Raw genomic sequence first — 13039 nt, 5'->3', positions numbered from 1 at the left:
TTCCACACACAAACTTTAAACTGGGGGGTTTAAAGTTTGTGTGTGTTTTTTTTCAATTTTCAGTGCAGTATGGACCAGAAGGTATTAGGTAATATAAGGTAAAGTTACCGGATTCACATCATACTTAAGGAAAAGTTGTTTTTCACCAAAAAATGGGGGAAAGTTGTATTTTTACCATCAGAATTTAACAGTAACAGAACGTGTTACTGAACCTCCCCACAGGCATCCTTAGAAATACTAAAAATGCAGAAGACGTTTTGTCTGTAAACTAATTGGCTCCCTTTAGCTGTTTGAATCATCATTGATCATCGTTTGGGCACATGGGCTTTTTTTTGTTACGCTTTTGGCGATACTTCAGTTGAAAAGATCAGACAAGTCTCTTTCTTTGCAGTGTTGTCTGTCAGATCTGAGATCACACATTACATTCAGTTCGCACCATGTTTCAACTCTCTAGAGAATTGATAGAGATTAAAGGTTGTTTTCTTTCTTCAAGTTTTGTTATTCTGGAAGAATTCTGGTGCTGACCGCAACTTCATTAACAAGATCTTCTTCCTATGTCAAATTCCATCAACTGGAGGGTCTTCAGTGTTATCTATTCACCCAAGGACTTAATCTTCACTCAGTGAATCGTACCATAGATAGACCATAGATCGTTTTCAGTGCTAATAGATTATATGTTTCTTTAAAGCTGTTTGAACACATTATCTAAAACATGATGAAACATCTGCATCTGGCCAAACCCTCAACATTAATTATGTTAAATTGTTCATATTATGTTCATTTTCAGATTCATAATTGTATTTAGAGGTTGTACCAGAATAGGTTTACATGGTTTAATAAAAAAAAATAAACACCATATTTTTGTCGTACTGCACATTGCTGCAGCTCCTCTTTTCACCCTGTGTGTTGAGCTCTCTGTTTTAGCTACAGAGTGAGACATCTCACTTCTGTTCCATCTTTGTTGGGAGTCGCACATGCTCAGTAGCTAGGTAAGGACTACTAGCCAGTCAGAAGCAGAGTATGAGGGCGTGCCCTGACAGTAGCTAGGTAAGGACTACTAGCCAGTCAGAAGCAGAGTATGAGGGCGTGCCATGCTAGCAGCTAGGTGAGCATTATAACGTGTGTTCCAAAGTGACCACGTTTGTCTCTGAAGTAAAGGCTGGACTACAATAGAGCTGTTTGGAGCAGTTTGTGAACAGTGTTTTCTGTTGGAGATGGTAAGTCCCTTTGGGGTGGACTTTGGGATTTTTCACTTTGTAAACCTATAACATGCACAAAAAAAGATATATAACACAATAAAAGAAAGGGAAAAAGCCAAAAAGCATAATATGAGCACTTTAAACAATATCTTAAATATGAACAGACATCAACTACAAGTAAGAATAATAATAAAAAAAATACACCTTACACCTTGCCATGCTAATAACCCCTTTCCTAAACATACCCAACCAAACACGCATTAACATATGAAAATGTCTCTGAATGAGGTTAATATGGATCCACTGCTTGCATACATATACATAAACACTAACACACTATGTTCACGTCTTTGTCGTTTGAGCCTTTGTTTCAGGCCATTTATGCACTTAGTTTTTTTGTGAAAGAAAGAGTATGATTGCAACAACAAGCTTACAGATCATCGACAGGTAGGAAAGCCACAGTGTAGGAGTTCCGTGTCTTTCTGTCATGGTGCTGCGATTTATGACGGGTGATGTTTGAGAGAAGACTCTGAGTCACAAAGGGCTTTATCAAATCATTGAGTCATTGAGTAGCAAGTGTTTTGTCTACAACTTCTGCACGATATCTCAGCAGGCTGCTGTGTTTGCTCACTATCGGTTTGTATTTATGTTTCAGAGTCTGCGGTCAGGTTCGACGGTAAATCCTACCTGAAGTATCTTCACGGGATGGATGAGGACAACCAGGACTTCAAACTGTCACTGCGATTTAAGACATTTCAGGAGAGAGGCCTCATTGTGTCCACCAACAGCACCAAGGACTGGGGAACTTTACAGGTATTTATGTCTGAGGTCAGACAGAAAACAGGATTTATTTGTGAACCATTTGTGGCAGATGTACTCTTCCTAAAGCACTGATTTTTATAAGCAGATGCAGTCTCTTTGTTGGGGCCAAAAGTTCATTCTGGTACAGCATGTTTTATACGGTTCTGTCATCCTACAGCTGTTCTGTTGTAGCATGTTCATAATACACATTATTTATACGACACATAGCTAGTGAAGCCAATCCAGTGGTAAACTGTATCAAAGTACATTTGCTTTAGTACTTCCTTGAGCTACTTATACTTTATAGGAGTGCTTCCATTTAGTGCTGAAGGATAAAAGGTTAGCAGTGAAAACAGAATTTATCCATTTTAGCTCACAGTGTCAACTCATTATGATTTTCTGTTACTGGCGGTTTATTTCCATTAGTATGTTTTGGCTCCTAGCAACACTGCAGCATCAATTCATTTCAAACTGGTTCAAGAAAAAACCAGTACAGAAAAGACAGAAAAGAGAAATGTGTGTCAGTGTTTGTTCTGTTCACAAGAGACATGTAGCTTAGGGTTGTGCCGATGGACGATATCGCCGATGGACGATATAGCCAATGGACGATATCGCCAATGGATGATATCGCCGATGGCGATGGCTGACCGACATCACGATGGAGAGCCACCATCGTGATGCCACGCCCCCTACCCTGTCAGACACACTAATCCTAGTCGCGGGCGCTGGACGGGAAATTGACAACTGCGTCGGTCTTAAACTAGCAAAAACACTTGCTTCGGGCTTTGCGCTGTGCTGCGCAGGGTGCAAGATAGGGCCCCTTAAAACCCTTGTGTTGTCCTTTGGGTCCCCGGGACCCATTCAGTTTATTTGACGTTTTTGCATTGGCCTGGCGTTGAGCTTTGGGTCGCCCGGTGACCGTGTACTATGTGATGACATTTCACGTGAACTGGCACGGGGGGTCCCAGAAACCCGTGCTGCAATCAAACGCGTTCGGACAGGCTAATACAAAATGTAAATAAACTAACCAAGTCCCCATGACACAAAGGACAATACAAGGGTTAAGTGGAAGCTACTTTTTTCCCCTTACAGTCTCTCTCTCTCTCCCTGTCAGTAGCAGCTTGCTCTACCTGGAATAGTAACCTACATAGACTGTAACGTATCAGCATGTGGTAAGGTCATGCTCTGCGTCCTGGCTTGGACACAGCGGTCTCAAGCGAGAGAGAAAAGGCGTTAACGTGGAACGCTATCACACTTTCCTTTCTCCCCTCACAAGTTTGTGGACACTACTGTGTGCGTGCGTCAATAAGTAAGTCTGATGTTTTGTGGGTACGGGATGATGTTACGTATGATTTCTGAATATATGAATGTAAACATCGCCAACTGCCAATTTAGGGGACATCGCCCAGCCCTTATGGAGCTCTCCTCTCTGTCTTCTTTTTCCTTTCTCTTTTCTTCGGAACGATCAAATCTGAGAGCTGCTGATTTCATCTATGGGAGTTATCACTGGGAATTGCCGCTACTGCCGTCAAGCTAATCTTTAAAATCCAAAATGTTTCCAGTTCAGAATAACAAAAAACAAAAAAGATGGATGTTCTACTTCACTGTGCAGACTGATAGCATCTTAAATGTCAATATTTGTTTGCTACTTTGTTCCAGCAGTCATGTTATCAGCACAGTGTCAGATTGTTTTCCTTTAAATATTTGGTATCTGGTGAGCCGTTCGTCTTGCATTTCTGTCTAATCTCAGTTTGTCCTTTTGTGTGTTTACTGCAAACACAGATCCCAGAATAGCACGACACTCTGCCATGTATCTGGGTCAACACTGTCAGCATCACATAGCACCTGTTGACACCCTGAAACTTGGCAAATAAAATCAACTTGATTTCAAGTTGTTCTGTAGTGGCAACATTGACATTTTACACCACGTGCCCTTCTTCACTGTGAAATACCAGCTGTGTCACAGGCCTTTTTTATATCCTCTCTACTGATAAGAAAAGCCATCATGAGACAGAGAGAGATGGTGATTTTATTTTATTTTTTTATAAAGTATCTGTGCAAAACCCGCTGCTTCTCTCTTGCCAAATCCAGCAGATGTTAGAGCATATTACGTATGCCTTTTCTTTATTTCTGCATGGCAGATTGTTTGTGTGCTAAATGCATTGAATTGAATAGCAGAGGCCTTGGTAACTGCCACCCCGCACATATTTCAGGACCCACATCGAATTATGAAGCCGGCGATTACGCATCTGGTTTCCTGCTTTTTCTGCGTTGTTAGGTCATCAGTGACCTTTTTAACTTGAGTTGTGACGACTGCTTGCTCTGAACGTGGCATGTTTTCCGTCACCTTTTCCATCAAAATGCACGCAGAGGGAATCAGTTAGACTCCTGCAGAAGCCCTAATGAAAAATGTGTCATCTTCAAGATTTATTTCCCTCATATCATCAAGGGAAAGGAAGATTCATCTAGGCACGTTGAAAGAGAATGATGAATTGTTAGTATTCGAGATACATGAATCATTCTCTAAACAGATAACCAAAAAAGAAGGTGTGTTAACTACTTGAAATAAAGCTGGATGCTTCCCATTGTGGACTCTTGTCATCTGTGTGACATCCGTGTGCACTCGGGTGGAATATTCAATCATTTTGATTCTTGGATAATTTAAAAGCAGCATTCAGTCTTTCCCGAGAGTCAACCTCCTGGGTTTTGGTTCTTGACTCACGCATGCAAGATTGTGTCTCTGCCTGATTCTTCATGAGCAGAAATGGCTTCAAAAGGAATTTCTTAACGTGGTCATCTTAGAAGTCCCTCGCCTGCGGTTTGTGATGACTTCAGAATGAATGAATCTCAGTTAGAGATCAGACCTACTTACTCCTGCTACTTATCTTTTATGTCTGCATATATGTTGCTCTACGTCTTTGAAATTGAAATTGTAGCGGTTGAATGGAAAGCCGCTGTGGCGAGCCGAGCAGAAGAAGTCAAGGCGACTTGTCAGTGGAAGGTAATAATTACCATCCTTGATCAGGAGGGACGGTTCAGACCTGACAGCGGGCAGTTTGAAGACCGGGCGGTGAACTAAGATGGAGATCCACACTGGTGTGGAATCAGTGGAGCAACACTCATCCTCATTGTGCTCGCTGCAGTAACACAAGCTGATTGACTTTTAGTTCAGGCTTTTTATCTTAGCTACGAGGAGGAAGGAGCTCAGTGTCTTGCCCAAGGATACAGTGTACACAGCCAGGGTTTTCCCTAGGTTTGTGGAAGACTTAGTTAAGCATATTTAGCGGAGGGTTTAAGGGTCCTCCCTCAAGAAAATGCTGTTTTCAATTCTTAATTATTGGGAAAGCTAGAGCAGATAATAAATAATAAATAACACTCAAACAGCTTAAATGCTAAACTTGCTGAAGAAGTCCACTGGGATCCAACTTCAAACATTAGATCTGAGAAAAGTCATTAAGTTAGTTTTGATCACATTGACTTTACATTCGTGTGTATTATGTGTATTATACTGTCCATCTTTCTCCGCTGGAGTGAATGACAATCTCTTTTAACAGCGTTTGCAGATATGAGGTCATACTGTAAATCTTTGATTATAAATTTGCATGTAAACGAAACCGCGGAAGCTACTCTCATGTTACCAGATTTTATCATGTAGTACAACAAACAAGCGAGTGCGCTCAGTGAAGCTTTTATGACTGTAGAGGTGAAACGCTGCCTGCTGCATGCCCCCGATGTAATGCCTGCGTAAGTGTGTACACATGCAAGCATAACATGAGTGTAGCAGTTCAGTTAGTTTGCCTAGCAGTATCAAAGCTCCGTGCAGGAAGCACGCATCGTATGTGCTCAGGGCGGGTGATTTATGGAGCCATGCTGTAGAGCTTCAGTCCCTGTGGTGTTCTAGTTGACACTGTGTCTGCGCATTATCTGCTTTGCTGATACTATAAAAGTATCAGTGCATGAAAGTGTGCTATCTCTCGCCCAATATCCACCATAAATCACATGAGAAGCCACACCAAGTCATGTAAAATAGATTAAAAGACAAGCGACAGGCGCCCCGGATGTCTCGAGCTTCCATTTTTTCCTCTTCCAGTGCTTCAGCATTTTCCCATGATAAGCCAAAACAGCCCTCATCTCCCTCCCCTTGTGCTGTCACTGATCCATGTAAAGAATTTTGCCAGTCTGTCCCGCCAAAATAAATCATCCCAGCTAAAGGGAACTTTACAGAGACCTCTGGCAGGGATAGAAAGCAAACCAGCGTGGCAAGGAGGACAGCCTGCATAGAACACGAGGGCCGAGCAATGGCCATGCTTTACAAATGTGTTTTGTAGAAGGCGGAAAAATAGTAACTCCAAGAAAGAAAATACATTTGCACAGCAAAGAGAGAGAAGCTCTTCATCCTGCATCAATTAAAGAAGCTATAACCAAGCAGATCAATAATGCATCACGGACTTCAGGGTTTGGTAGGAGTTAATGCATAGCAAAATACACACTCCATCTGTACATTTAATAGGATAAGATACGGTGAGTTTTCCATTACATCAAGAAAACATGAATAGATAAAAAAGCTGCTGGCTTGTTAGTTTTGCGGTATCGCTGAACGTGCAGAAACATAAAGAGCCTCCCGCTGATGTTGATGAAATGTTGATGAAATGTGTGTATCCTGCATGGTGTTTATTTGTAACACAACCACGGTTATCTTCTTTATACCTGAAGATTTGTGACCGTTGTTGCTGGTTTGGAGTATATTTGGTGTGCACCGGTAACGTTTGAATTTTTAATCTATTGCCTAACTTCTACTTAAAGACGTGTATTTATTACTTTGGTACATAAAAATTGAAACGCAGTACATATCAGATTGTGTAATCTCTCCATACTAATCACCGTCACCAGGCTTGCTACAGCGATTTAAGTACAGTGTTGATTGGTTTTACAGGTTAAAACATGGTAACATCTTAACGTTGTTTCATCATAAACAACTTTATTTCAACACAAAGAAAGACTTCATGAAGTCATAAAAGCTGTTTAAACAATGATTAACCTGTTAACCAAGACGTTTAGATGTCTTCTGATCCGCAAACCACAGAATCAGTGCTTCTGGGGGAATAATTACACAAAAAAGAATTGCTCAAATTTAACAAAGAAATCAATATAACAACCACCAGGACATGACACATAACCATTAAAGGTCCAGTGTGTAGGAATTTCTCCCATCTAGCGTTGAGATCATATATCGCAATCAACTGTCTCGCGCCACGCAGTTCAAAATACGTATTACAGCTACTGTAGCCTTCACGCTTCAAAAAGCCGGTCTCTTGCTCTTTTCAATATCCTTTTCGTTTTTCTGGGCAAAGAAGAAGACTCCTGTTCCTGAAATTTGGATTTTGAATACGTGTGGTCCTCCATGTTTTCCTTCTTCAAACAAGGCCGGGAAGCTACGATACCCATTAGCAGCATTAGCAGCCCCTGTGAGTTTATCATGTGACAGTGAAAACGCGAAAGGCGGAGCAGTATGTCCTGTATGTCCCTTACCGGCTAACATATTTCAAGATGGCGCATGAATATGGAGCGCCTACCCCAGTACCCAAGTTTGTGAACGTGCAAAACAGAGATTTTGATAATGAACAACTAAACACGTTACACACTGGGCCTTTAAATAAAGCCAAGGATGCATGTTAAATGCCAACTGAACCGAGGATGACAAGTAACGGTATGTTTACCAGACCCAGATGCATACTTCGAAAGGTGTCAGCTCCATTTAACTCAACTGCATTAGAACCACCCTGAAGGCATCCATACAGAATATTTATTACTTGAAGCTAATAAACAGCGGCGTCAATGGGAATATATATATACATAAAAACATCAGTGGTTAGTTTTTTTTTTCATGATTTAGAATTACTTTAGAATGTTTGTTAAGATGGATAGAATACAAAGTGTATTTAAATTAAAGTGACAGTTATGGTTTTCTAATACGCAAAACCATATAAGATAAATAAAGTTATTGTCCTTAAAGTACCCACTGGACAATACTGTAAGTGCTTTGTGCTAAAAACAACAAAAGAAAGAAGTCTAAAAGAATAGACAAAAAAGTTCACAAAAGGTGAGAAGTGATTAATCTTGAGCCTTTACACAGCTGATAATAGGTCAGTCGAGCTTATCTTACTTGACACTAACTCTAATGGAGACTTCTTGTTTCTTCTAGTTAATTAAAAGTGTTGGTTCCTATTAGGGCTGTCAAAGTGAATGCAATAATACCCAGTTGGCACACATTCCTTTTAACAGCACACATTTTTTGTCGCGCAATTAACGCCAACACGTTCTATAATTTGGGGCACAGGCCGCTCTGTAGTTTGGGAAAACAGGAAGCGATGCAGCACCTCTCAATATAATACATCCATGGCACCGTTGCACTCACCGGTGACTACTGGACTGGACTTCTCTCAGTAATCACAGTTATGTCGGTAGTCTCGCATTGCCAGACCTTCCTCCACAGCGCTGCGGAGGAGGGTCTGGCTAGTCCACACAGCATTCCGGGATGGGAGAAAAACGTGCTCTGGTTTATTGGCATTTCTTTAAACCAATCACAATCATAGTGGGCAGTGCTAAGTGCCGGACGGAGCAATGGTGCCTCTCCAAAATAGCCTCCGGAAGGAACTTGTTTTGGTGGAACGTGTGTACGTTCAAAAGTTGTTTTAGTCATGCAACAGAAAACTCAGATTGGACAGATAGTCTAGCTAGCTGTCTGGATTTACCCTGCAGAGATCTGAGGAGCAGTTAACCATAGTCCTGATAAATCCACCAGAGGTTAGTAGCAACATAAAGAAGCAGAAGGACACGGACATCCGGCTGAAATAAGGGACATCCAGCGGAATTTCTGAACAATACCGCAATTGAAACATCGTCGATATAGACTATTACCTCGGTGTCACAACACATAGTTTTGACCCACAGTGGGAACTTTGTTCGTATGCTTTGACTGTTATGAAGATAGGGGAAAGGCATTTTGCCGACTTTCTGCAAGTAGCCAGACAGTGGGACATTGAACATAAAGTCAGCACACTGACCACTGAGAGATTTTGAGTGTTTCTAAATGACCCTCATTTTCCTTCCTCAGCTGACTGATGGAATGCTGCAGTTCAGGTACAGCTGTGGAAACGGCTCCCCCGCTCCGTTACTAATCCCATCAGATTCGGTGTCAGACGGCAGGTGGCACAGCGTCCTGCTGGAGGTCAACCCCAGCACCCTGAGACTGAGCCTGGACCAGCAGCACACAGCCTCCGTCACCCTGACCGAGCCGTGTCGGATGTTGCTCTCCCATGGTGCTTTGCTCTTCGCTTCCATCACTCAAGACTCTGCTCCGGGGCTCCACCAGCATCCGCATGATTTTGTTGGCTGCCTAGAGGGCCTGGAGCTCAATGGGGAACCAATCAGAGTGGGTGACACGGCAGAGTGGGCCAGTCCGGGGAGCAGGAGGGTGTTTGGGGTGTACAAGTGCTGCAGCAGGGCAGGAGCCTGCGATAACAACCCCTGTCAGAACGAAGGGATCTGCGAGGAGGACGCTAGTGGAGGTGAGTGCCCTAAAGGTGTTATTTAACTCAAACTGAAAACCTAAATATTTAGTAACACTTTACTTGAAGGTATCGACATAATCGTGACATGACACTGTCATAACTATGACATGACACTGTCATGAACGTGTCATAAACGTTATAAACAAGTCATAAACGTTTATGACTTCTGTCATTAAGTGTCATTCGGTTTATTATTTATTATTAAACAGGATGACCTTATGTCAGTTGTCATGACAAAGACATCCTCTGGTAATGTCATCCTGGTTAATGTCAAGTTGTCATTACAAAGATATCCCAAACAAATTTAATGTCAACCTGTCATGACCAAGACAACTTCTGGTAGTGTCACTTTGATCAATGTCAAGTTGTCATAATCAAGACAACCCAAACAATGTCAACTTGTCATGACAAAAACCGAATGACACTTAATGACAGAAGTCATAAACGTTTATGACACGTTCATAACAGTGTCATGTCATAGTTATGACAGTGTCATGTCACGATTATGTCGATACCTTCAAGTAAAGCGTTACCAAATGTTTTCTCTGAAACATTAAATATTTATGACGAGCCCCTAGCTCACCCAGTAGAGTGTGCGCCCCATGTAGTCCTTTGCATCGGCCCGGGTTTGAATCCCACTTGCGGCCCTCTGCTGCTTGTCGTCCCCTCCCTTTTTCTCTCCCCATTCCTGTCTATCCACTGTCGCTATCGAATAAAAATAAAAATAAAATAAATTATCTTTAAAAACTTGATCTGCTTCATCTGACTGTGTGGTTGAGGTTTGATGAAATGTGATTGGCAGTGGCCCAGCAACATGAGTAAACAACCCAACTGTCATCAATATTTCATTCAAATATTGTTAAATTCTGATTGGTGCATGTATGCTATGTGACGTCGTCTTTTTCCAGCTGAATCTGGCCCACTTCAAACCAGTAAGAAAAGGTCAAACAAAAACACAAGTAGAGAAATCTCTCATGTGAAATTTCCTTTTTCAGAGATTATATTAAATTGTAAAACTACAACAGAATAAATTATAGATCAATCAAAAAAGATGATAAAGCAGAACAAAATTGCAATAATTTGTGCAGGAACACAAATACTTTTTAAGAGAACTCTTAGAAAGACAAACAACTATTGTACATTTTTCAGCTGTGTCTGCACAACAGTTTAGTGATTGACAGACTAAAAATAGATCAACTTTAATCCTTGAAAGTCCAGGCTGTCTTAAGTGAGAAACGTGAGACCTCCAGGTGTGGATTAATCCATGGCTGAAAACCATACCAAACAAATACACAATTTCCCTTCTTTGTAAAAACAACCTTTGTGCCGTGTTATAGGATTTCTTGACTATAAGATAAATATAGGATAACACCAGCGTAATCCTTAAAAAAAAAAGGGGATTGGGGCCCAAAATTCTCAGCTAATCCTCTGCAAGTTTGTAATGTCAGGTTCTTATTATTTCAGAAAGGAAGAAGTAGAACATATTCAGTTAAAAGTATTTCAGTTTCTCAAAAGTTCTTCAAACTGCAGTTCACCCTCTCAGTCAGGCACAAACCATGAAAGATTAGTTTGACCTGAAATCCTTATCAGGCTCTCAGCCCTTTATGTGACTGCCTGATTATTGCCATTGTTGGTTATCTCTAATCGGCTGAATGCATCAGTTCTTGTCAAGACACAAAAGATAAAAAAATTGGTGTCTCAGAGGCTTCCTACGTCTTTTTTTGCAATTGTGTTTTACAAAAGACACTGTCTGGTGGCTTGACTTATTCTTAACTTCAAATAGCAGCTGTGATAAAATTATATTATTCTCATGAGTCTCTGCATTACTGTAGCACAAATGCAGGCAGTATGTTTTTCTAAGACATAAAGCTGCAGATATAGAAATATACCATAGATCTCTGTGCTTTGGATGAACAGTAAACAAACAAACTGTAAAGCTGTTATCAAAAATGCCTGTTCGTATTTTGGGTTTACCGGCTTTCAGGTCAAGGAAAGGTAATCAGACAAGTGGTAAAAAGAGAGGCTGTGAATGTTTCTTCAATTTTTACTACAGAATATAAAGTTGTTCCCCAACTGTTTTATTGAGACATCAACTTTGCCTTCTGAGATAGTCAAAATGGATTTGAAGTAAAAGAAGATAAGAGGGAAGATGAAGATAGTAAGTTGTCGGTGTTAGGCATCGGTTTATTGAGACACAAACATAATGTCAAAAAATGGCCGATCTAGAAAAGGCTCTTACTTCTTATTCTGGGCGACTGAAAAATGTGATGTTTACTGTTGATATCTTAGACCAGTGAAACCATTTCTAATAACAGATTTGTTTGTTGCTGCTGGAAGTTGTCTGTCTTTGACCACTTATCCTGTGTTCCCGCTGACTGATTCCTCTCCCTGCAGAACCTTTTAAATACTGTTGCTCATATATGCCCTCCTCCTCTAGTCCCTGTGATACAGTCCCCACAAAATATCTCAAATCTGTCCTTCCATCCTTCTCTCTATTATCAAGCTTTCTCTCTAATCTGGATCCGTTTCTGAATAATGCAAAAAAGTTAGTGTTCAACCTAGACATGGGCCGGTATAAGATGCTGACGATATGATAACCTTCTGCAAAAAAATCACGGTTTTACAGTTTTACGGTATTGCGGTAGTGCGATATGTAGGGTTGGGAATCGTTTTGGATTTCAACAATTCTGATTCCAATTCCGATTCTTCCTTTCCATTCCGGTTCTTATCGATTCTCAATTCTGATTCTTTGAGGGGTGGAGTTGAAATGGGTCACGTGCCTATTTTCACGAATAAGTTTTATTTTGATTCACCGGGCTTTTTCAATGTAAAATAAAGCCACACTAGAGCGCTGCTTACTGTGCTCCAAGGCTACAACACAAGCGATGATTTGAAACCAAATCCTCTAAAGGATTCCAAACGATTCCAATAAAGAAACAATTCTACTGGAATCGTAATTTTTGAACCGGCCCATGCCCATGTAGTTCCACCCCTACTTAAAAAAACTCTCTCTCAACCCACACCCAGTTTGAAAACTATAGGACAATCTCTGTTTTTTGACCACTTATGCACAGAAATAAATAAAGCAACAATACATGTTTTCCCTTTAAATATCAAAAACACTGATGTTCTTTTGCTCTCTTTGACCTTTTGCTGTGATTATTTCCTGGCTGTGGGGGAAACCTGAGGATCAGTGGCTCTTGTCTCAGATGTCTGGCTGTGTTGTGTTTGCTCTGCAGAGCCGCGCTGCAGATGTGCAGGACTCTTACAAGGCGCCCGCTGTGAGCTGGCCGATAACCCGTGCGCCTCTCAACCGTGTCCCCACGGCAGGGTGTGTGTGCCCAAGGCTCAGGGTTACATGTGCAACTGCTCGCTGGACAACCCCGAAGCAGGGTACATACACACACACACACACACACACACACACACACACATTTTTATTTATACTTTTTTAATCAGTAATGCATT

At 41.2% G+C, this 13039-nt stretch overlaps 1 protein-coding gene across 1 annotated transcript in view; it reads left to right on the top strand.

Moving 5' to 3' along the window:
• fat2 (FAT atypical cadherin 2) overlaps window positions 1–13039 on the top strand; it is a 114300-nt gene that overhangs the window by 89383 nt on the left and 11878 nt on the right. The window contains exons 23-25 of the mRNA XM_078260025.1: window positions 1855–2012; window positions 9115–9568; window positions 12811–12964. Coding sequence (XP_078116151.1) covers window positions 1855–2012; window positions 9115–9568; window positions 12811–12964 — 766 coding nt within the window. The remainder of the gene's footprint in view (window positions 1–1854; window positions 2013–9114; window positions 9569–12810; window positions 12965–13039) is intronic.

The sequence above is a fragment of the Sander vitreus genome, chromosome 10, assembly GCF_031162955.1.
Source record: "Sander vitreus isolate 19-12246 chromosome 10, sanVit1, whole genome shotgun sequence".
Classification (NCBI taxonomy): domain Eukaryota; kingdom Metazoa; phylum Chordata; class Actinopteri; order Perciformes; family Percidae; genus Sander; species Sander vitreus.
The sequence above is the reverse complement of the archived record's forward strand: the minus strand, read 5'-3'. Positions and strand labels throughout refer to the sequence as shown.